This window comes from Heterodontus francisci, chromosome 1 (assembly GCF_036365525.1).
Source record: "Heterodontus francisci isolate sHetFra1 chromosome 1, sHetFra1.hap1, whole genome shotgun sequence".
NCBI classification, from domain to species: Eukaryota; Metazoa; Chordata; class Chondrichthyes; order Heterodontiformes; family Heterodontidae; genus Heterodontus; species Heterodontus francisci.
The window spans coordinates 74,808,880-74,834,674 of record NC_090371.1 but is presented as its reverse complement, the minus strand read 5'-3'; the positions used below and the strand labels follow the sequence as shown (position 1 = coordinate 74,834,674).

The window sequence follows — 25,795 nt, the reverse complement described above, 5'->3', positions numbered from 1 at the left end:
AAATTTCTGAAAGCTGCACCATTTATAACAAACTCGAAGTTCAAATTCTTTAAAAGTGATGTCTTCTATTAATCAGAATAATGTCCAAGGACCTAACAATCCACCAACATTTTTTCCAAGTATAATGTTTATAAAATAAGTAAAGCAAGAACAAGTTAACATTGAACATAGTGATTACTCTCTCATATAGGCCCTACAATTTAGATAACAAATGCTTCAATCATTGTAAAGAACCTTGGGTTGTGCAACAAAATAGCATACTATCCTTTCAGCTCATGGGGCTGTGTTTTAAGCCTGCCCCAAATAACAAAGCAAGTTTCCTCTCTCTGCTGGCTGCAAAGGTCTTTTGAAATGAGTTACAGCATCTCAAATGGGTTTCAACAAGTGCCTGCAAGCACAAAAGAGGTTGGTTTATATGAGCAACAGGAAAAATTCCTGCAGGTGCAGTGGTTAGAGTTTGCAGTTAGAGTTAAGGCATGGATTGGAGGAGTTACCTTTTGCAACCAGTGTTATTCCTCACCTGACAGCACTTGTTGTTAACAAAAAAGTGTTCCATTCACCAGCTCAAATATGCTTCATATTCAGCAAAAACATAAATACAAAATAAAAAACTGTACTGCACTGAATATTCAAAAGCAGTGTACAGGTAATTAGAACCAATATAAGATCCGGTAGAAATCAGGCATTAATCAAGCATGTGATACTCACAATAATCAAACTTTATCTGCAGATGGTTAGAGTTCTTAAAAAGGAGATATAATGGCATATATATTTCTCATGACATTCAAAGTTTGAATCAATGAAATATATCACACAAGGCTTCAAATGCTATGGTTTCCAAAAAGACTGTCTATTTTTAAACTGTAATGGTAAAAAGCTTCAGAGTTGTGAGGTGGAGCATGTTGCAATTTCACCAAGTTGAGACAAACTGCAGATTGCTGGTTTGTGCTCCCTATTGATACAGCATGCTACTTGTGTTATTATGGAAAGGTGAAGGCCAGTTTTCCTGCAAGGTGAGACAGAAACAAAAAACAAATCACAGAACCATAGAAAAATTACGGCACAGAAGGAAGCTATTGAGCCCGTCGTGTCTGTGCTGGCTGAAAAAGCAGCCGACCAATCTAACCCCACCTTCCAGCACCTGGTCCATATCCTTGCAGGTTACCGCACTTCAGGTGCATGTCCAAGTATCTTTTAAAAGAATTGAGGGTTTATGCCTACACCACTGTTCCTGGCAGTGAATTCCAGATGCCCACCACCCTCTGGGTGAAAAAGTTTTTCCTCAGGTCTCTTCTAATCCTTCACCAATCACCTTAAATCTGTGGCCCCTGGCAAGTGACCTCTCCGCTAGGGGAAACAGGTCCTTCCTGTCTACTCTACCTAGGCCCCTCATAATTTTGCATACCTCAATTAAGTTACCCCTCAACCTCCTCTGTTCTAAGGAAAACAACCCTAGCCGATCGAATCTTTCCTCATAGCTGCAACTTTCAAGCCCTGGCAACATTCTTGTAAATCTCCTCTGTACTCTCTCCAGAGCAATTATGTCCTTCCTGTAATGCTATGACCAGAACTGCATGCAATACTCCAGCTGTGGCCTAACCATCGTTTTATACAGTTCCAGCATTACATCCCTGCTTTTGTATTCTATACCTTGGCCAATAAAGGAAAGCATTCCATATGCCTTCTTCACCACCTATCTACCTGTCCTGCCACCTTCAGGGACCTGTGGACATGCACTACAAGGTCTCTCACTTCTACCCCTCTCACTATCCTCCTGTTTATTGTGTATTCCCTCGCTTTATTTGCCCTCCCCAAATCAGCAGGAGATTCAATCCAAGGTACACTCACTCATTCTGGTGGGCACTACCGGAGAGGCAGTCTGATGCCTGGTGAGATAACTTCATTTTATTAGTCCAGAACAACAATAAACATTAAGAAAAGGGGAGGCGGTGGCGTTGTGGCATTGTCACTGGACTAGTTATTCAGAGGCCCCGGCTAATGCTCCAGACACTGGTTCAAATCCCACCATGGCAGATGGTGGGATTTGAATTCAATTCAAGATGATCTGGAATTAAAAGCTAGTCTAACGGTGACCATGAAACCACTGTCAATTGTCATAAAAACCCATCTGGTTCATTAATGTCCTTTAGGGATGGAAATCTGCCGTCCTTACCTGATCTGGCCTACATCTGACTCCAGACTCACAGCAATGTGGTTGACTCTTAAAGCCCTCCGAAATGGCCTAGTAAGCCACTCAGTTGTATCAGATCACTACAAAGTCTACGAAAATGAATGAAACCGAACAGATCACCTGGCATCCACCTACACACTGGAAATGACAAAGGCAAACACAGCCCTGTCGACCTTGCAAAGTCCTCCTTACTAACATCTGGGGACTTGTGCGAAGGTTGGGAGAGCTGTCCCACAGACGAGGCAAGCAACAGCCTGACATAGTCATACTCATGGAATCATACTTTACAATGTCCCAGACACCACCATCACTGGGTATGTCCTGTCCCACCTGCTGGTGGGACAGGACATACCCACCATAGGTGGCGGCACAGTTGGGAGGGAGCTGCCCTGCTAATCCTCAACTTTGACTCCAGACTCCATGAAGACTCATGGCATCAGGTCAAACATGGGTAAGGAAACTTTCTGCTGATTATCACCTACTGCTCCCCCCCACTCCTTAGATGAGCCAGTGTTTCTCCACGTTGAACACCAATTGGAAGAAACACTGAGGATGTACTCATTCCTAGCACAAAGGAAGACTGTTATTGTTGTTGGAGGTCAATCATCTCATCCCAGGACATCACTGCAGGAGTTCCTCAGGATAGTGTCTTAGGCCCAAACATCTTCAACTGCTTCATCAATGACCTTTCCTCCATCAGAAATGGGGATATTCGCTGGTGACTGCACAATGTTCAGCACCATTCATGACTCCTCAGGTACTGAAGCAGCCAGTGTCCAGATGCAGCAAGACCTGGACAACATCCAGGCTTGGGCTCATAAGTGGCAAGTAACATTCGTGCCACAGAAGTGCCAGGCAATGACCATCTCAAACAAGAATCTAACCATCTCCCCTTGACGTTCAATGGCATTACCATCACTGAATCCCCCACCAACATCCTGGGGGTTACAACTGACCAGAAACTGAAATGGACCAGTCACATAAATGCTGTGGCGAGTAACTCACCTCCTGACTCCCCAATGCCTGTCTACGATCAACAAGGCACAAGTCAAGAGTGTGATGGAATACTCTCCACTTACCTGGATGGGTGCAGCTCCAACAACACTCAAGAAGCTCAACACCATCCAGGACAAAGCATCCTGCTTGATTAGCACCCCATCCACCACCTTCAACATTCACTCCCTTCACCACCAACGCACAGTGGCCTTAGTGTGCACCATCTACAAGATGCACTGCAGCAACTCGCCAAAGCTCCTTCAACAGGACCTTCCAAACCTGTGACCTCTACCTCCTAAAAGGACAAGGGCAGCAGTTGCATGGGAACACTATTCACCTGTAAGTTCCCCTCCAAGCCACACACCATCCTGACTTGGAACTATATCACTGTCCTTCACTGTCACTGGGTCAAGATCCTTGAACTCCCTTCCTAACAGCACTGTTGGTGTACCTACATCCCAAGGACTGCAGCAGTTCAAGAAGGCAGCTCATCACCACCTTCTCAAGGGCAATTAGAGATGGGCAGTAAATGCTGGCCTAGCCAGCGACACCCACATCCCCCGAACGAAAATAAAATAAAAGTCAGGGTGAGTATAGGAATATCAGGATGGGAAAAGGCTACTCAGCCCAAAGCTCATTCCTTTACTATGTGAATCTGGTTTCTTCTTTACGAACTGTCTCATCTCCTTGGTAATTATTCCAAACATTTATCATTCTTTAAGTATTAAACGTTTTATCATGATATCCATTCTAAGTTGACTTTTCACTAATTTATACATATATCTTAGGACTTACTTGATATAGTGTTTCACTGAAACCTAGTAACATTAGGATGAACACATGAATGTTTCTCATTACAGTCCCCATCACTTGTAGCAGGCACATTAGTGTCAATGCGATTTACCAGATACGCTTGGTGAATGCTGTAACCAACTAAGTATGAAAGCCAAGGTCCTCAACAAGCTTTGTTTCCCATTAAAAACAAAGTTTAAAAAGGTTCAGCTTGCTGTTCATGGGTTTAAAAATTAATAATTATTTCCACATTTTGTTCTGGCAAATGTTACACTGTCAAAATTGCATCAATAGCCCCCTAGATTAAATAGTTGACTATGTAAAGAAGCCCCACATGTAAATAAAAGCAAAATACTGCGGATGCTGGAAATCTGAAATAAAAACAAGAAATGCTGGAATCACTCAGCAGGTCTGGCAGCATCTGTGGAAAGAGAAGCAGAGTTAACGTTTCGGGTCAGTGACCCTTCTTCGGAACTGACAAATATAAGAAAAGTCACAGATTATAAACAAGTGAGGTGGGGGTGGGGCAAGAGATAACAAAGGAGAAGGTGTAGATTGGACCAGGCCACATAGCTGACCAAAAGGTCACGGAGCAAAGGCAAACAATATGTTAATGGTGTGTTGAAAGACAAAGCATTAGTACAGATTAGGTGTAAATACACATGTAATACAGGCAATGGATTTGCAGAGCACATTTCATGTGGTAGAGATTAACTTCACCCGAAAATTTTTCCACAACTTGACATGTGCTTCACTAAGTAACCTTCTATTCCAGCCCAATAGTTTTGATACAAAGAAACAAAGCCTTTACTTCAATGAACACACATCAAGGCCAAATCCTCGAAGAGAAAACAGAAAAACCATAAACTTTTTTTTTTAATCTGTAGCCTCAGACAGATTCAGAACATTTCTGCACATATTTTCTACAGTTTATATATAGCAAATCTTGTTAAATTGCTTTTCATTAGTACTTGATAAGCTCAAGTGAAACTTTCACCTTAAAATGAAATTTCAATCTCACATGGATACTTTCAACGAATTACTCTGTCTCAGATCCTTCTTTACAACCACAGTAAATTGTATACCTAGGATAGACCATTACAAACATTGACATATAATTCATCAGAGGGATAGTTTATTTAATGGAGTAATGGCAAATTTCTCTTGGTGTGCCAGAGAGGAATAGTGCATAGGACCACAATTTACTATCAGAAATTGTTCGATAGAAAAATAGTTGCCTTGGTTTACTACTTTCCTGCAAAATGTGCATATCAAACATAGAGTCATAGAGTTATACAGCACAGAAACTGGCCCTTTGGCCCATTGTGTCTGTGCTGGCCATCAAGCACCTATCTATTCTAATCCCATTTTCCAGCCCGTAGCCTTATATGCTATGGCGTTTCAAGTGCTCATCTAAATACTTCTTAAATGTTGTGAGGGTTCCTGCCTTGATCACCCCTTCAGGGAGTGTGTTCCAGATTCCAACCACCCTCTGGGTGAACAATGTTTTCCTGAAATCCCCTCTAAATCTCCTGCCCCTTACCTTAAATCTATGCCCTCTGGTTATTGACCCATCCGCTAAGGGAAAAAGTTTCTTCCCATCTATCCTATCAATGCCCCCCATAATTTTGCACACCTCAATCAGGTCCCCCCTCAGCCTTATCTGCTGTAAGGAAAACAACCCGAGCCTATCCAGTCTCTCTTCAGAGCTGAAATGCTCCAGCCCAGGCAACATCCTGCACCCTCTCCAGTTCTATCACATCCTTCCTGTAGTGTGGTGACCAGAACTGTACACAGTACTCCAGCTGTGGCCTAACTAGCGTTTTATACAAGTCCATCATAACCTCCCTGCTCTTATATTATATGCCTCAGCCAATAAAGGCAAGTATCCCATATGCCTTCCTAACTACCTTATCTACCTGTGCTGCTGCCTTCAATGATCTAAGGACAAGTACACCAAGGTCCCTCTGACCCTCTGTATTTCCTAGGTTCCTACCATCCATTGTATATTCCCTTGCCTTGTTAGTCCTTCCAAAATGCCTCACACTTCTCAGGATTAAATTTCATTTGTCACTGCTCTGCCCATCTTACCAGCCCATCTATATAGTCCTGTAATCGAAGGCTTTCCTCCTCACTATTTACGACACCACCAATTTTCGTGTCATCTGCAAACTTACTGATCATACCTCACGTCTAAATCATTAATGTACACTACAAACAGCAAGGATCCCACCACCGATTCCTGCGGTACACCACTGGTCACAGGCTTCCACTCGCAAAAACAAACCTCGACCATCACCCTCTGCCTCCTGCCACTGAGCCAATTTTGGATCCAATTTGCCAAATTGCCCTGGATCCCATGGGCTCTTACCTTCTTAACCAATCTCCTATGCGGGATCTGATCAAAAGCCTTACTGAAGTCCATGTAGACCACATCAACTGCTTTATCCTCATCTACATATCTAGTCACCTCCTCGAAAAATTCAATCAAGTTTGTTAGACACCATCTTCCCCTGACAAAGCCATGCTGACTATCCCTGATTAATCCCTGCCTCTCTAAGTGGAGATTAATCCTGTCCCTCAGAATATTTTCCAATAGCTTCCCTAGCACTGATGTTAAACAGCTAAAATTACAAACTAAATGGATTTATAAATTCAAGTCTTCAGTACTGTAATAAAATTATTCACACATCACTTAATTGCCAAGTACATATACTAAACACAAAACATGTTCCCTGGTTGAGTATTTTCCCACATCCATCAAGACTTGTCTTCCTGCCACAATCTGGGTTCAGGAAGTTTTCAAATGACATAATTGCTAAAGGAAGCCCCACCCCAATACTTTATAACTAAAGGAGGGGTAGGTGACAAGTCAAAACAGGCATGTGTTTAATTTAGTGTTTGATTCTGAATGCTATTTGTAAAATAAGTGCAGAGAATTGTGCCTTGCATTTGGCTATTGTTTGCTCCCTCACCTTTAAATGGGTGGCTCATATGTAGACATTTTAACAAAACAATGGTGGTTTTGTACATATGAAATTTAATTTTAAACCTGGAAAGTAGCAAAGAAGCATTTCCACCGACTTTTGGATAAATTCAGTTCAGAGTACTTCAGAAGCCTCAAGGAATATCCAATTTATTTTATTAATAGCTCTACTTATTCAGGTCTTTATTAAATATTCACCATAGAAAGCTCCTTATAAGCTAATGACTGCTAATTTTGTCTAAAATTCTGATTCTACTTTGTTTCAGAACCTTGTTTTATCAGGCGTAATATTTCAAAATTGCCATCTAATCTAACGCAATTTCTGAATTGAACTTAGCAGCTCTGATCAGAGCAATTTTCAGAATCTGCCCATATCTTTCTCTGTATTTTACTTATAGCATATAATCCATCCACCCGGGCCCCCATCCCACTAGCCTCATAAGGAAAGTAGAACAAAAAGAGGAGCTTTCTTTCATTTATTTGTTCTTTTTAATATCATACAAGATGATGACTCTTACTATCCGGTACAAAATCTTTCAGACAACTGTAGATAACAGAAGAAGCCCGAACTTCAAATAGCCCTGGATCAAACTTCAACTAGAATGCAGCAGAAGCTCTCACCACAATACAAAATTCTTGGGCTTTTTCTGGGCAACAAGAGATTTATTTCATCTCTAGAATGCTACAAGGAATTATGGTCAGACCTCACATTGAGAAACAAAGGAGGCATTCATGTAATGGAGGTGGTGCAGAGAATAGCCACAAGGCTGACTGCAATGTCAGAGGTCAGCATTATGAGGAATAACTCAAGAACCTTGAGCTTGTTGGCCTAGAAAGGCGGCTTCTGAGAGATGGCCTTAAAGAATATTATGATGATAGCAAATGCTATGGAAAATGTTAATCCAGAATAGTATTTTAAAATTAAATCATGGGAGTAAGACAATGGTGCATAGGTTCAAACTAGGAAGAAGCAATTTTAGGATTGATAACAGGAAGTTTTACATAAAACAGTGATAACATAGTTTGGACTTCCAAGCAGAGTGGTGGAATTGCCAACCATGGAACCATTTAAGAAACAACTAGATGCTGTCAGAGGAGGGTGGGGAAGGGTCTGTTCTGAATCGATACATTAAAAATGACTATCTTAGTCATGCCTAAATGTCTTGTGAAACGCAATTTAGTTGCAGTCCATCAGAGACCTATTGTGAAATTTCAAACAGCAAAAACAATATTTTGAGATGATCTCAAAGTACCACATGAGAAGGAATGTTCCAAACATTGGTAGGAGTTGTTTATAGGCTACCAAACAGCAGTGGTAATGTGGGGCACGGAATAAATCAGGAAGTTAGAGGTGCATGTAACAAGGGTAATACAGTAATCATGGGGAACTTCAATCTACATATAGATTGTGTAAACCTAACTAACATTAATGCTGTGGAAGATGAATTCCTGGAACGCATATGAGATGGTTTTCTAGAACAGTATGTTGAGGAACAAACTAGAGAATGGGATATTTTAGATCTGGTATTGTGCAATGAGAAAAGGCTAATTAATAAAATGTTGTAAAGGAGCCTTCAGGGAAAAGTGACCATAATATGATAGAATTTTTCTTTGAAAGTCATGTAGTTCGATCCGAAACTAGGGTCTTAAATCTAAACAAAGGAAACTACAAAGGTATGAGGGGCAAGTTGGCTATGGTAGATTGGGAAGCTACATTAGGAGGTCTGATGGTAGACAGGCAATGGCTAGCATTTAAAGAATTAATACAGGGTTTACAACAAATTTACATTTCTTTGAGGCACAAAAATCCAGCAGGAAAAGCAATCCAACCATGGCTAACAAGAGAAGTTAAAGATTGTATAAGATCAAAGTTGCCAAAAAAAGTAGTAAGCCTGAGGATTAGGAGCATTTTAAAATTCAGCAAAGAAGCACCAAGAAACAGATAAAGAAAGAGAAAACAGAATATGAAAGTAAACTAGGAAGAAACATAAAAATGGATTGTAAAAGCTTCTATAGGTATGTAAAAAGGAACAGACTAGCAAAGACAAACGTGGGCCCAGTACAGGCAGAGACAGAGAATTTATAATGGGGAATAGGGAAATGGCGGAAAAACAAAACCAATACTTTGTGTCTGTCTTCAAAGAGGAAGATACAAAAAACCTCCCAGAAACTCGAGAACACCAAGGAACTAGTGAGAATAAGGAACTGAAAGAAATTATTAGTAAAAAAGTAATACTGGAGAAATTAATGGGACTGAAAGTTGATAAAACCCCCTGAACCTGATGATCTACATCCCAGAGTGTTGAAAGTGGTGGTTGTAGAAATAGTGGATGCATTGGTGATCATTTTCCAAAATTCTATAGATTCTGTAGCGATTCCTGAAGATTGGAAGGTAGCAAATGTAACCCCACTATTTAAGTAAGGAGGAAGAGAGAAAACAGGAAACTGCAGACCTGTTAGCCTGATGTTAGCAGCAGGGAAAATACTAGAATCTAGCCAAAGAAAAGTAATAAGACTGGTGGGGATCCAGAAAAGACAGGATCATGCGGTCAGGCTAGGAGTGGGTGAATGTACTCTCCAAGTGAGTTGCAGTACCATCTACCACAAAGCATCAGATAAAGGATGACAACTCTAATTTTGAACACCAATCACACACATTTCTACTTATGTCTGAGTATCTAAAGTACTATTACATACATTATAACTTTAGCTTTTTGATGATATTTGTGCATTTCCCTATAATCTACTGTGTTTCTTTGCTCTTTTGGCCTGAGCCTATAACCAAAGGGCAGATATACATCCTGCTCACAGGTCACCTGCTGGGTGGCATTTTATGGTACCCCGAACACAGGTTCGGAGGTAGTGGGGAGTGGGGGGTTGGGGGGGGGGGGGGGGGGGGGCAGAATTGCCCAAAGCAATTTTGTAGGGGGCAGGATAGGCCAACGACAGCCTTCACGCCTGGCCAATTGAGGCCCTTAGGTGACCGATTAACGGCCATTTAAGGGCCTTTTCCTGCCACTGCTGGGATTTAACTGGCCGGGGGGGGGCCTCCCCCATGGGGGGAGGTCGTCTAGTAAAACGAGGTGCCCTTCCTGCGGGCTTGGGAGGGGGCGGGCCCTCCTCCGTGGATAATCTGTGACTTATGGAGGGCTGCTGCCATCAAAAAAAACATCTCCCTGTACACCTATCCCCATACTAAATGCCCACCCTCCACTCCGACCAGGCTTTCCAGACTGACCCTGGCAACCCCACCTTACTTAAATGAGGTCCGGTTCTCCAGTGCTGGGCCTAGTTCCAAGGCCTCTGCAGTACCAGCAATGGTCACCACTCCTGACACCATGACTCTCAGCACCATATGTTGACATTTCAATATAAAGTACCTCCATGCCACATCACTTTTTAAAAAAATAATTTGTTCTCGCTATACATTTGACACTGGCAAGGCCACATTTATTGTCTATTCCCGGTTGACTTGAGATGGTGGTGTGGTAGTGGTGCTATGCCTTCTCTGTGAACCACTGCATTCTTTAGGGCTTCCACAATGCTGTTAGGTAGGGAACTATTGACCCAGCAAAAAGAAACTGCGATGTATGTCCATCAGGAAGGCATGTGACTTGGAGGGAAACCTTTTTTTTTTTGAGGTGATGTTCACACAACTGTCTGCTCTTGTTCTTTTGGTAGTAGAGATTGCAGGAAAGAGAGCTGCTGTCAGAGTAACCTTGCTGATTTGCTGTAGTGGATTCTGTAGATCATAGTCATAGTGCACCAGTTGTGGTGATTTTAGATACGGAGTTCAGTGGCGGAAGCACTGATTAAGCAATCTACTTGGTGCTGGATGGTATTGAGCTTGAGTGCTGTCGTAGTACACTCAAACAAGTGGTGGGCATTCCATCGCACTCCGCACTTGAGCCTTGTAGATAGTGGAAAGAATTTGAAGACTCAGGAGGTGAGCCACACATTGCAGAATACCCAGTCTCTGCCCCGGTCCTGTAGCTAAGTTGATGATATGGCTGGTCCTGTTCAGCTTCTAGTCAATGGTTACCCCCAAGATGGTGATGGTGGAGAACTTTCTTATGATCTTATGAACTTGAGTGATGTTGTTCTAAAGGTAATGTGAATGTTATCTGCCATTTGCCATCACATGCTCAAATGTTGGCCAGGTCCAACTATAGGCTTCTGTGAGCTGCTTCATCATCAGAGGTGCTACTGGAATTGTCAATAAACAGCCCTACACCTGACCTATGGCAGAAAGAATGTCATTGACGAAACGGCAGAAGATGGTTAAACCAGTGCTGCTTCCCTGAGAAACTGAGTGTGCTCAGTTTAATGTGTCATCTGAAAGGTGGCACCTCTGACAGTGCAGCACTCCCTCAGTACTGCGCTGAAGTGTCAGCCTTGATTTTTGTGTTCAAGTCCTAGAGCGCGACTTGAACCTTATGATTCAAAGGCAAGAGTGCTACTAACTGAGCCACTGCTGACACCTAAGATTAGAGAGATAAAACCATAGATATTTAGAGCACAGAAGGAGGTCATTCAAGCTCATCGTATCTGTGCCAGCTGGTTACTAAAGCAATCCAAAATGAAACTTGTCGCCCTGCTCTCTCCCCATTGCTCTATATCTACCTCTGCTTCAAATACCTAGCCAACATTCCCTTAAAAGATGCAATGATCTGGCCGTAACCACACTCTGTTCAAAACATTCCATGCTGCTACATCAAGGCATAAATGAATTTGTCCTAACCTCTCTCATTCTCACTGATAATTTTGAATCAAAGTCACTCCACCTACCTGCCCCAATTACCAACTTCACAACTAGAGGAAAGCTGTGGGAACATGCTATTCAGTTTTAAATCAATCTAGACATTTCCAGGTATGTTTAAATTACTTTGCAAACAATTTAGAAGCACTTTTCATTATTAAAGATCACTACACTGTGGAATATTGGAAGAATACCATGCAAGAGAATTTAAAGTATCAGAGAAGATACCACAGCACAGTCTCTGTAGAATATATTTTTAAACCCAAAAGGAGTGTGATCTATAGGATATAATTAAATATGAATATTTTCATATGAAATTTCTACATCCATTTTTTTAGCATACAAAAGAATATGCAGAATCAAATCCTTCAATTCCTGTACACACAAGTAGCATTTCAGAGCTTCAGGCCTTTATTACTATCTAAATTATTCACTTACCGTATATACTTGCGTAAACGTCGATCTCGTGTAAAAGTCGACCCATGACTTTAGGTCAAAGAAATCTTGAATTTTTCCTATATCGCGTGTAAAAGTCGACCTTAACTTCCAGAGCACAGACAGAACATTCTGATCATACACTAGTATAAATACCCAAAACGTTCAGCTAGGATCCCCAAATTTTTTTCACTATGGCACCATGGAAGAACAACAAATACAGAGTGAAATTTAAACTAAAAGTCGCTGCGTGTGCAGAGAAGGCAACTTATTGTGCGGCAGCAAGAGAATTTAAAGTATCAGAGAAGAATGTCAAAGATTGAAGAAAGCTTTCTATGCAGCTCCTGAAGATGCCAAAGAATAAAAGTGCCATCGGGGGAAAGCCTAGCATGTGGCTGCAAGAAGATGGTAAAGTTGCAGAATGGGGGTCAGTGAATGTTTACCAGAATGGATACAGAGTTTCCTGTGCATCTATCTGATTCCATGCCCTATCTCCATAGTGGCTATTATTTTGCTAATAAAAGTTCGAAAATATGACTCGTGTAAAAGTTGACTCTGCAAATCAGAGCCTCAAAAATTGGACTTTCACACAAGTATATATGGTACATCATTGTAACTTGCTGCAGAACATATTGAAAAATATTAGTGATATTTTATAAACTATAACAAACGCAAAAATAAATCCTGAGACAATTGCAAAAATGGCCCCTGTGCCACCGGCACACACTGGTTTTGAACCACACCCTCATTTGTCTGAGGCCTTGAAAAGATTTGCACAAGAACAAAAGTGAAGCAGAAAGGTGACTGCGTAATTAGAAATCACTTTCTAGCAGCACAGCAGGATCCCTATCTCAACTCTGTTGTCAATTAGAGGGGAGCAGAATAGGGAAGCCGTCAGAAGCAAGAGAACCATCACTAGGATGGACTGCTGATGGAGGTCGCAAGGGAGCTAAACAGAACATATCATACTCTCTCTTCCGAGTAATTGATCAATTAACATAAATCACAGAAAATCAAACTCAAATGTTGCCTTTTACAGCTTCCTAAGAAGCATTTCTGCATATTTAAAAGCTCAAAGGAAGATTTCATAACACCAGATGATTCTAGAATACATCGACTAATATAAACAATGTATAAAGCAAATTGCTGTCATTCACAGACTTTCCCAAAGTCAAGCACAAAGTAATGAATTTCAAAGATTTGCCTGTTCAGATACTAGCAATACAGTGTTTGTCAGTGCACTGCACCAATCAGTGGAATGTCTAGCAAATTTTGCAATATTTCTCACTGTTAAAAGGATTTTTTACAATTGTACAAAATAACAGTACAAAAGCATTTATTATACTGCCAGCTCCACTACATTCAGAACAGTATCTTCAGCACATCTGGAGACAGAATCTGGAAACCAAGGAGATGGGGAGGCTTCAATAAGGGCCGCCTGTGAGCCATGTTTTAGTCCAAGCCAGCATGCTAACGCAATCATTTCCAATAAAGCTATAGGTGGCAAGGGTCTTGTTCATGAGTGAATGGACATTCTAGGTGGAAATGTGCTGAGGAACTGTGCTAATGTGTTGGTATCAACCAAGGGGGCATTGGTGAGTGTGGTGAGGAAGATGAGAAGGAGGTAAGAGCATTAAAGGTGCAACTAGTATGGCTAGTTTACAGTGGAACAAAAGTGCAATTAAAACAATAAGAAACCATATGGTATTTTCTTTTTGAAAACAGGTGACATAACTTCAAATTGTAATTATAATGCATCTCAGCTCTTCTAATTAACAAATAATATTGCAATCTGAACATCTTCTGACCATCATATAAACTGGCTTATGGTGACATCATGTGGACACATCTGCAAAGTGCAGAGTAGAGTGCACAAAAAAGTCCCTTAACTTGGGGGAAGAGTGAGAAAAAACAGCAACTACTTTTGTCACCAGTGGCAAGAAGAGCCATGAGAGAGAAAGTCATTTGCATAGGAATAATCATGTAAAGACCACAGTGTGTAATTATCCCCTGCCTAAACAGGTAAGATGTTCAGGCAAAATTAGATTGAAACCAGATCTGGTAGATTCTCCAATTTCCAGTCTGGTCTGGGTCATGCATTGGAAGCTGTAAGGCATGTAGATGTTTCATTTCAATAGACAAAAGGATTCAGAAATCACCTGCTCAATTGACTGGCTGGCCAGCATGCCACATGCTGAGCTCAATGCAAGCTCAGAAAATTATTATGCAGGGGTACTGGGGTATAGATTCCAAGAGATCAATTAAAGGTCACAGTTTTTAAAAAGATGTGTTTTTTGGTCATTTCTATTCTATTTTTCTGCTTGCACTTGGGCTTTCAAGAGCCTTTCCGACAATTTATTTTAACTTTCTCCCTTCCTCTTCCCTTTCTTGGCACAAGGGCTTCCCAGTGGGAATCCTCCAAGCTGATGTTCAGAAGAGGACCGATGGAGGAATAGAGGTGTGACATTAGCTCGCTCTGGTAGATGAGCTGGTGGAAGCTCCCTTTCTGAACAGCAAACCCTCAATGATGCTATTACAATGCATGACTGTTTGACAACAACTTGCATTCATATAGCACCTTTAACATAGTAAAAAGTCCTATGAAGCAAGGCGCTTCATAGGAATTAAACCTGCAGACAAAAACCAGGCCCAATGACATTTATAACACTCAATTTCTAAGTTATAAGTGTTATAAAAGTGCTTCTTTTTAATTTTTTTTTTGAGGACTCATTTTAGAATTATGGACATTGGTTCATTTGGGAAAAGTTGAAAGATTCCATGGATGTGTTTTTTTTTTACACAAGGGTCTTGTTTGAAAACAAACCTTTACTAGATGTCACATGCCTGAAGCTCATTAAACAACAGAAACCTTGGTGATTTGTGGGAGATGTTTACAGAGAAGTGACATGTCAAGATTTATGGTGGTCAGGAGGATTTGCTTTTGGGATATTGTTTTTGTTCAGTTGGAGTGTGGACTGTGTTGAAAGTGAAGACTGACTCTCAAAAATTATAAAGCAGTGTGTTATTTTCTCATATTTCTAAGAATCAACAAAACTAAAGAACACAATTTTGACACAAGGGTTCCCTCATTTCCCACTAACTTTAGTGGAGACTCCACGGAGGCAGCATAAATAGCCCCATTGTGGCAGATAATCAAGTAAACCTCCAAAGAAATACTGTAGTCTTTTTATTTTAAAATATACTACTGCATTAATAAAAAGTACATATTAAAAACAGTTCAAGTTTAGCTGTCTACCTTGTGGAATACCGAAATGATTGTTTTGCATTTTTAGCAATTTCGTTTTACATTACAACACTTGCCATTTGTACCATTCTGGGCTCTTTTGCTTACTCACCACTGAGAAGCTCGATCCAGCTTTGCACCGCTTCTGGAGGCTGTGTTTCTTTAATATGTTTCAAGGCTTCATCAAGCAAAACATCGCCAGTAGGAGTATCTGACTTACAGATGACCTGAGAGAGACAAGAACAAAACAGCTACATTTTTAAAATTAATTTCCAACGTTTTATATAGCTTGTTAATGATCTGCTGCAAAAAATGAAAGAAACTTTTTTTGTAGTTTAACAAACCACACATTTGCAAATGATGCAAAGATATGAGTGGGTGTAAGGATTTTAGATGAGAAAAATAGATTGCACATAGATCTAAGTGCGATGAGGGAATGAGCAGATATTTTTTAATATAGATAAATGGAACATTAGGCACTTGGTCGGGGCATGTTTACTGTGTAGAGTTGCATGCTCAAGGCGGCTAAGCAGGAGAAGGACCTGGATGTTTTAGTGCACGAACCAGAGAAGGCCCATGAATGCGAGGCTATTTCAAAAAGGTGTAGAGCGTTGGGATCTATTGCCAGGATAATTAAATACTAAACAAAAGAATACTGTTCTGTTACATTAGCTATGAGGAGAGGTTGGATAAACTCGGATTGTTTTCACTGGAACGATGGAGGTGGAGGGGCGACATGATAGAGGTTTACAAAGTTATAAGCAGCATGGACAGAGTGGATAGTCAGAAGCTTTTTCCCAGGGAGGAAGAGTCAGTTACTAGGGGACATAGGTTTAAGGTGAGAGGGGCAAAGTTTAGAGGGGATGTGCGAGGCAAGTTCTTTACACAGAGGGTGGTGAGTGCCTGGAACTTGTTGCCGGGGGAGGTGGTGGAAGCAGGTACCATAGAGACGTTTAAGAGGCATCTTGACAAATACATGAATAGGATGGGAATAGAGGGATACGGACCCCAGAAGTGAAGATTTTAGTTTAAGCAGGCATCAAGATCGGTGCAGGCTTGGAGGGCCGAATGGCCTGTTCCTGTGCTGTACTGTTCTTTGTTACTGTTAGGCCTGATTTAGATTACTGTGTCTTATTTTTGTTCACTCATGGTGGGTTCTACAGAGGGGTACAAAGGAACATAGGAACAGGAGTAGGCCATTTAAGACCTTGAACCTGCTCTGCATTCAACTGAGATTACAGCTGATCTGCGACCCAACTCCACATCCTGCCTTTCCCCCAGACCCCTTAATAGCACTGGCTAACAAAAAATCAATTTCAGTTTTAAAATTAACAATTAATCTACTGCAATTGTCATTTGCGGAAGAGAGTTCCAAACTTCTACCATTCTTTGAGTGAAAAAGCGTTTCCTGATTTCACTCCTGAATGGTCTGGCTCTAATTTTTAGACTCTGTCCCCAAGACCTAAACTCCCCCACTAGCAGAAATAGTTTCTCTCTCTTTATTCTGTCTGTTCCCCTTCTTATTTTGAAAAAGGTTCAGAGGTAGCGGCCCCTTTAAGATGCACACATGCATATCAATCTTAAAGGGACTATGCAGTGCAACAAGCAGGCCGCGCACAGCAAACAAAAGTTAGAGGGAACTTTGGTCAGGAGGTGAGTTATTCACTGCAGAATATAGAGTCTCGGACCTGCTCTTGTAGCCACAGTATTTATGGGACTGGCCCAGTTAAGTTTCTGGTCAATGGTGACCCGCAGGATGTTGACAGACGAGGATTTAGTGATAAGCCCGTTTATCGTCAAGGGGAGTTGGTCAGACTTTGTCTTAATGGAGATGGTCACTAACTGACCCTTGTGTGACACGAATCTTACTCGCCACTTATCATCCCAAGCCTGAATGTCACACATGTCTTGTGGGCATGACTGCTTCATTATCGAGGAGTTGCAAATGGACCTGAAGACTGTGCCATCTCTGCAAACATCACCTCTTCTGACCTTGTGAAGAAGGGAAGAGCACTGATGAAGCAGTTGAAGATGTCCAGGCCGAAGACACTGCCTGAGAAACTCCTGCAGCAACGTCTTGGGGCTGGGATGACTGGCTTCCAATCGCGAGGTATGGCACCAACAAATGAAGTGTTTTCCCCCCCCCGATTCCCATTGACTAAAATTTTACTAGGGCTCCTTGATGGCGCACTTGGTTAAATGCTGCCTTGATGTCAAGGGCAGTTACTCTCACCACCTCTGAAATTCAGCCCTTTTGACCACATTTGGACCATGGCTATAATGAGATCTGGAGCCAAGTGGTCCTGATAGAACCCAAACTCAGTATCGATGAGCAGGTTATTGGTGAGTATGTGTCATCTGATAGCACTGTTGACACCACCTTCCATCACTTTGCTGATGATTGATAATAGGTTGATGGGGCGGTAATTGGATATGTCCTGCTTTCTGTGGACAGGATACACCTGAGAATTTTTTTTTTTATTAGTTTCATGGGATGTGGGGATCGCTGGCAAGGCCAGCATTTGTTGCCCATCCCTAATTGCCCGAGAAGGCGGTGGTGAGCTGCCTTCTTGAACCGCTGCAGTCCATCTGGTCTGGGTACACCCACAGTGCTGTTAGGGAGGGAGTTCCAGGATTTTGATCCAGCGACACAGAAGGAATGGCGATATAGTTCCAAGTCAGGATGGTGCGTGGCTTGGAGAGGAACTTGCAGATGGTGGTGTTCCCACCCGTCTGCTGCCCTTGTCCTTCTAGGTGGAAGAGGTTGTGGGTTTGGAAGGTGCTGTTTAAGGAGGCGTGGTGAGCTGCCATATTGTCTGGTAGATGACAGTGCTGTAGCCGTAATGGAATAGCTTACCTGGAGGCACAAGTTCTGGAGCACAAGTCTTCAGCACTACAGCCAGGATGTTGTCGTGGCCTGCATACCTAGATGTATTCCAAGTGCTCAGCTGTTTCTTGATATAATGTGAAGTGATTCGAATTGGCTGAAGTTTGTCATTTGTGATGGGCGGGACCTCAGGAAAAGGCCAGGATGGATCATCCACTGGGACGTCTGGCTGAAGATGGTTACAAATAATTAATGGAATAACCAGGACAGAAGGGGGCCATTCGGCCCATCGTGTCTATGCCAGCTCTCTGCAAGAGCAACTCACCAAGTCCCACTCCCTTGCCTTTTCCCTGTAGTCCTGCAAATTTTTTTCTCTTCAGATAATTATCCAGTTCTCTTCTGAAGGCCTTGATTGAATCTGCCTCCACTACACTTAACAGGCAGTGCAGTCCAGATCCTAACCACTCACTGCGTAAAAAGGTTTTCCTCATGCCGGTGTTGCTCCTTTTGCCAATCACCTTAAATCGGTGTACTCTGGTTCTGGATCCTTCGGCCAATAGGAACACTTTCTCTCCATCTACTCTGTCCAGACCCATGATTTTGAACACCTCTATCAAACCTCCTGTTCTCCAAGGAGAACAGACCCAGCTTCTCCAACCTATCCATATAACTGAAGTATCTTATTCCTGGAACCATTCTCTTGAATCTTTTCTGCCTTGCCTTTTGTACTCATGTGCTGGGCTTTAACATAATTGAAGATAGAGATATTCATGGAACTCCTCCTCCTATTAGTTGTTTAATTATCCACCATCATTCACGACTGGATTTGGCAGGACTACAGATCGTCGATCTGATCTGCTGGTTGTGGGATCGTTTAGTTCTGTCTATAACATGCTGCTTCTGTTGTTTATCATGTATTGACTCCTGTGTTGTAGCTTCACCAGGTTGGTACCTCATTTTTAGTTTAGACTGGTACAGCTCTTGGCATGCTCTCCTACACTCCTCATTGAACCAGGCTTGGTTCTTCAGTTTGATGATAATGATAGTGAGAGATATGGTGAGCCATGAGGTTACAGATCGTGGTGGGATACAATTCTGCTGCTGCTCATGGCCCACAGCACCTCGGGGATATCCAGTTTTGAGCTGCTAGATCTATTCTGAATCTATCCCATTTAGCATGGTGGAAGTGCCACTAAACATGATGCAGGGTGTTTTCAGCACAAAGATGGGACTTTGCCCCCACAAGGACAGTGCAGTGGTCACTTCTACCAATACTATCATGGACAGATGCATCTGCAACAGGTAGGTTGGTGAGGACGAGGTCAAGTAGGTTTTTCTTTGCTCATGTACAGTACATAATGAGATTGATACTCAATGACTGAGAGCTGGGCTTTTTATTCCGAATACTTCAACAACAACAACTTTATTTATATTGTGCCTTTAACATAATAAACCATCCCAAGGTGCTTTACAGGAGCATTATAAAACAAAGTATGACACCGAGCCACAAAAGGAGATATTAGGTCAAATGACCAAAAGCTTGGTCAAAGGTACAGATTTTAAGGAGTGTCTTAAAGGAGGAAAGGTGGAGAGATGGAGAGCTGTAGGGAGGGTATCCAGAGGTTGGGGCCTAGGCAACTGAAGGCGTGGCTGCCAATGGTGGAACGATAGGATGTCATTTGTGATTTTGATAAAAGCTGCACGGTACTGTGGCAGAGGCAGAAACCTAATTGGAGGGATTCAAGCATGGAGTTCTGGGGAAAATGGGAACGGATTTGTGAGGTGACAACATGTTCAAGGACTTTCAAGAGGAAAGGGAGGTTGGAGATGGGAATGTAGTTGGCAAGGGCAGTGGGGTCACGGGTTGGTTTCTTGAGGAGAGGGTGATGATGGAAGATTTAAAGGAGAGAGGGACAACACCTGAAGAGAGAGTATAGTTTACAATATCAGCTAAGATGAGGACCAGGAAGGAAGTTGGGCGATCAGCAGTTCAATGGGAATAGGATCGAGAGAACAGGAGGTGCGTCTCATGGACAAGATGAGCTCAGAGAGGGCATGAGCGGAGATGGAAGAGAAACTAGAGAAAGATGCCAGTTCAGGGCAAGGGCAGGGGAGAGCAATCTAGGAAGCATGGCCAAGTGGACTAGTGGAAGGGAGGGACGCAGCAGAGGCAGCTGATTGAATGGTCTGGATCTTAGTGACACAGAAGTCCATGAGCTCCTCGTACTTATTGTTGGAGGTGAGGGTGGAAGGGAGAGCGGTTTAAGACGACAGTTTGAAGAAAAGAACCCCACGGTTATCTTTGTATTCCAAGATGATCCTAGAATAACGAGCAATTTTAGCAGACGACAGCAGAATCAGATAGTGGTTTAAGTGGTCTGGATATGGATGACTAAACCAGTTGTCTGCCACATCCTTTCAAGTCTGCATCCCTTGGACTTAAAGGAGTGAGATGTACCAAGGGAGCAAGATGTACGAGGGTGAGAGAGAGTTATCTTTTATATGGGGACTAGGGCATCACAGGTGGAGGTGAAGGTGCAGTTGAGCAAATCAGAAGCTGCAGAAATGTTCGAGGAGATTAAATCGAGTTATTTAAAATAATGAAAGGATTAAACTCTGTCATAGACAGATATGGGAAGATCAAGCTAAGTAAGCATATAGCTAGGTTAGATGTTGAGAGGTGCTTCTTTCCACAGAAAGGTTTGGACCTCAGCAGCATGTGCTGACAGTCCAAATCCTCTGCAAACAGTAAAAGAGAGCAGCATGAGCTCCTGTCTTGCCAACTAACTTCATACAGAAACTAAGTGGTTTTGGGGTAGGGTGGGCGGGGGGGGGGGGGGGGAGAAAGCAGTGTCTCCTAGTCACCATAGTCTCCTGGGTCAGAGAGTTTTTTGTCCCTTACTTGGCCTAAGCTTTGTTCCTTTTTTCTTGCCACTCCCAGGAGACTGCATGTCCAATGGTTAGCTGGTAGGGGGGGAAAAAAGCAGTTTGAAGATGAAGTGCACAAGCCACAAGAGCACATTATATGGCAGGCTTGATGGACCAGCTGGTCTTTTCTTAGGAAGGATGTATTGGATTTGGAGGGAGTGCAGTGTAGATTTACCAGAATGATAACTGAACTCCAAGGGTTAAATTAAAAGGGTTGTATTCCCTGGAATTTAGAAGGTTAAGGAGGGATTTGATCAAAGTTTTCTAGATAATATGGGGAATAGTTAGGGTAGATAGAAAGAGACTATTTTCACTGGTTAGGGAGTCTAGGACTCAAGCCAGACCTTTCAGGAGTGAAATTAGGAAATACTTCTACACATAAATGGTTAGATAATGTTTAGAACTCTCTCCCATAAAGAGCAGTTGATGCAGGATCAACTGATACTTTAAAACTGAGATTGATAGATTTTGTTCACCAAAGATGTTAAAGGATATGGGTAAAGGCCCGCATGAAGTTAGGCCACAGACCAGCCATCAATAGCAGAACAGTCTTGAGGAGGCTAAATGACCTACTCCTGTTCCTATGTTCGTGTTCAATCTTTTAGTGCCAGGGCTCCTTGATGTCACACTCAGATCAAATGCTGCTTTGTTGTCAAGGGCAGTTACTCTCACCTCACCTCTGGTGTTCAGCTCTTTTGTCCATGTTTGGAGCAAGGCTGTAAACAGATCTGGAGCTCAGTGGCCCTGGTGGAACCCAAACTGAGCATCATTGAGCAGGTTGGTGCTGAGTAAATGCCACTTGGTAGTGCTGTTGACAACATCTTCCACCACTTTGCTGATGATTGAGAGTAGATTGATGGGGCGGTAATTAGTTGGATGGGATCTGTCCTGCTTTTTGTGGACAGGACATACCTGGGCAATTGTCAGGTAGATGCCAGTGTTGTAGCTCTACTCAAACAGCTTGGGTAGGGGCATGGCTAGTTCTGCAGCACCAGTCTTCAGTACTGCAGCCAGGAAGTTGTCATGGCCCATAGCCTTTGCTGTATCAGATGCCCTCAGCCATCTCTTGATATCATGTGAAGTGAATAAAACTGGCTGAAGACCGTGATGGTGGGGTCCTTAGGAGGAGGCTGAGATGGATCATCCACTCAACACTTCTGGCTGAAGATGGTTGCAGATATTTCAGTCTTGTCTTTTGCACTGACATACTGGGCTAGGATAGGGATGTTTGTGGAGCCTGCTCCTCTGGTTGGTTATTTATTGTTCACCACCATTCACAATTGGACGTGGCAAGACTGCAAAGCTTCGATCTGATCCGTTGGCTGTAGGATCGCGTAGCTCTGCCTATAGCATGTTGCTTCCACTGTTTAGCATTCATGTAGTCCTGTGTTGTAGCTTCACCAGGTTGGTGCCTCATTTTTAGGTATCTTTTTAGATATCTATATCGGCAAAGGGATATAGATAGGTTAAGTGAGTGGGCAAAAACTTGGCAGATGGAGTTCAATGTGGGAAAGTGTGAGGTCATCCACTTTGGTAGGAAGAATAAAAAGGCAGATTATTATTGAGATGGAGAAAGACTACAAAATACCACAGTACAGTGAGATCTGGGTGTTCTTGTACATGAAACACAAAATGTTGGCATGCAAGTGCAGCAGGTAATTAGGAAGGCAAATGGAATTTTGGCCTTTATTGCTCGGGGGTTAGAGTTTAAAAATAGGGAAATCTTGTTACAACTGTACAGGGTGTTGGTGAGGCCACACCTGGAGTACTGCGTACAGTTTTGGTCCCCGTATTTAAGGAAGGATATAACTAGCATTGGAGGCAGTTCAGAAAAGGTTCACTAGGCTGGGATGAAGGAGTTGTCTTATCAAGAACGGCTAAACAGGGTAAGCCTTTATTCATTGGAGTTTAGAAGAATGAGAGGTGATCTTATTGAAACATATAAGATTTTAAGGGGGCTTGACAGGGTAGATGTTAAGAATATGGTTCCACTGGTGGGGGAATCTCGAGCTAGGGGACATAGTTACAGAATAAGGGGACACACATTTAAAACTGAGATGCGAAGGAATTTCTTCTCTCAGAGGGTGGCGAATGTCTGGAATCCTCTACCTCAGAGTTGTGGAGGCTAGGTCACTAAATGTATTTAAGAAGGAGGTAGACAGATTTTTGAAATCTCGGGGAGTCGAGGGGTATGTGGAGCAGGCCCAAAAGAGGAGTTGAGGCCTGGGACAGATCAACCATGATCTAATTGAATGGCGGGGCAGGCTTGAGGGGCTGAATGGCCTACTCCTGCTCCTATTTCTTATGTTCTTAGCCTGGTGCTGCTCCTGGCATGCTCTCCTGCACTCCTCATTAAACCAGGGTTGGTCCCCTAGCTTGATGGTAATGGCAGAGTGACGGATATGCCGGGCCATGAGATTACAGATTGTGGTTGAACACAATTCTGCCGCTGCTGATAGTCCACAGTGCCTCCTGGATGTCCAGTTTTGAGCTGCTCGATCTGTTCTGAATCTATCCCATTCTCTACAGTGGCACTGGTAAAGGAGGAATGTTGGCTAGCAAACAAAGAACTCCCCATTTTTCTTTGAATAATGCCACGGTATCTCAGACACCTGTGCAAACAGAGATCAGTATCAGTATCAGATCAAGACTTCATCTGAAGGGCAAACCTACAGGCTGGCAGACAGTATGACTTGGATATGTGTGAAGGTATTTTCCACATGTCCTAGATATACAGACGCAGTGATACTACTACAGCAGCGTGTCCAATATAAATATGCTATGTCCTTTTACTTTAAAATGGCACACAGACTCAAGGGGGACTCAGTTTGTTTTAAAAAGACTCAATTTGAGTGTACTTTTCATCTTTACAAAAAGAAAATACAAAATTAGCTTCAAGCAGATAGTAGCTACATAATAGAAATGGATCCAACACCTCGACATGCAATGTGGCACAGAATTGAGATGAATAGATGAAAAGACTTTGTTGTTACATATGCAAGAAATGCCTGCTTGTATGATTATTTCTCCTTATGAAACAAACTCTACATAAATTGCAATGCCACCAATACTGTCCTTACCTTCCTCGTTAGTAAACTTTTACGTCTCATCCCAAAAGATTCTAGTTGTAAACGTCCTCTTAGTGCCAATTCAATCAACATGCATCCACGCAACCCAGATGAGATGCAGTCATTCCAAAATGATGTGTAACCCTGTGGCACAAGCAAAAATCTTAAAGTTAGCTTCCTTTAAGAAACTGTGTTTATATATTTGCATATTCCACAAAATATATTGCTGCACATACCCACAAAACTGAAGGAGAAAAAAATCTGCCCTATTTGAAGCTTATAAACGTAAACACGTATTCTCCAGTCACAAACCAAATCGAACAGGTTGCTGACACCTAAATTCTCCAGGCACCTCAGCATTTTAAAAACCTAGATTCAATGTTCTTTTCTCCAGTCCATGTAATACAGACTTTAGAGTCATTTAGGGCACAGAAGGCGGCCATTCAGCCCATCAAATCCATGCTGGCTCTCCAAAGAAATCCAGTCCCCCGCTTGATCCCTGTAGCCTTGCAAGTTTATTTCCTTCAATTGCCCATCCAATTTCCTTTTGAAATCATTGCTTATCTTGTCTTCCACCACCCTTGTTCCAGGTCATTACCACCCGCTTCGTAAAAAAGTTCTTATTCTCTCGCATCTCTTGCCGAAACCTTCAATTTGTGTCCCCTAGTCCTTGTACCATTAGTTCATGGGAACAGTTCTTCCTGGTCTAACTTATCTAAGCCTGTCAGAATCTTGTACACCTCTATTAAAACTCTCAATCCCCTTTGCTCCAAGGAGAACAACCCCAGCTTTTCCAACCTAACCTTGTACCTAAAATCCCTGGAACCATTCTGGTAAATCTCCTCTGCATCCTCTCAAGGACCCTCACATCCTTCCGAAAGTGTGGTGACCAGAACTGGACACAAAACTTCAGTTGGGGCCTCACCAGAGTTTTATACAGATTTGGCATAACTTCCCTGCTTTTGTACTCAATGCCTCTATTTATGAAGCCCAAGATCCTATATGCTTTGCTAAGGTTGGCATCCTTCCATCTACGAAAGATGATGGGCACGCAGCAACCAATCCATTTAGGTGGGGTATCTTCTCTTGGTGCACCTTTCCAGATGGTTGTGAAGGCCAGTCCTGGACAGGCAGGTTCTGCCATAGATGCTGCATGTGAAGCTGCCAAGTGATACTGTGAGTTGTTTTCAGCACTGGCGCCTGTTGTCAAGCTGTTGTAGCCACTGGTCATCGTGGTAGTGCACGCCAGTCCATAGGATGTGTCGCCATTTCCCTCTTTCACCAGCTAGTGACTCCCAGGTATGATAATCGATATTTAGGGTCTTCATGTCATGCTTGCAAGGATCCTTGAAGCGGAGTTTGGGTGCCCCACTAGTTGCCTGGCCCCACCCACCTCACCATAAGGAAAGTCCTTGGGTATGTGACCGTCTTCCATCCTGTGGATGTGTCTGATCCACCAAAATCGCCCGTTTAATTAGTGCCAACACACTTGGGAGCTCTGCCTTTGAGAGGACTGCCGCATGTGATTTTGTCCTGCCAGGATATACACATAATGCGCCGCAGACAGCG

At 42.6% G+C, this 25,795-nt stretch overlaps 1 protein-coding gene across 1 annotated transcript in view; it reads right to left on the bottom strand.

Moving 5' to 3' along the window:
- Positions 1–25,795, bottom strand: part of golph3a (golgi phosphoprotein 3a) — a 91,211-nt gene that overhangs the window by 4,919 nt on the left and 60,497 nt on the right. Inside the window, exons 2-3 of the mRNA XM_068031995.1 lie at positions 24,239–24,370; positions 15,516–15,630 (exon numbers count right to left, since the gene is read on the bottom strand). Of these exons, the coding sequence (XP_067888096.1) occupies positions 15,516–15,630; positions 24,239–24,370 (247 nt within the window). The remainder of the gene's footprint in view (positions 1–15,515; positions 15,631–24,238; positions 24,371–25,795) is intronic.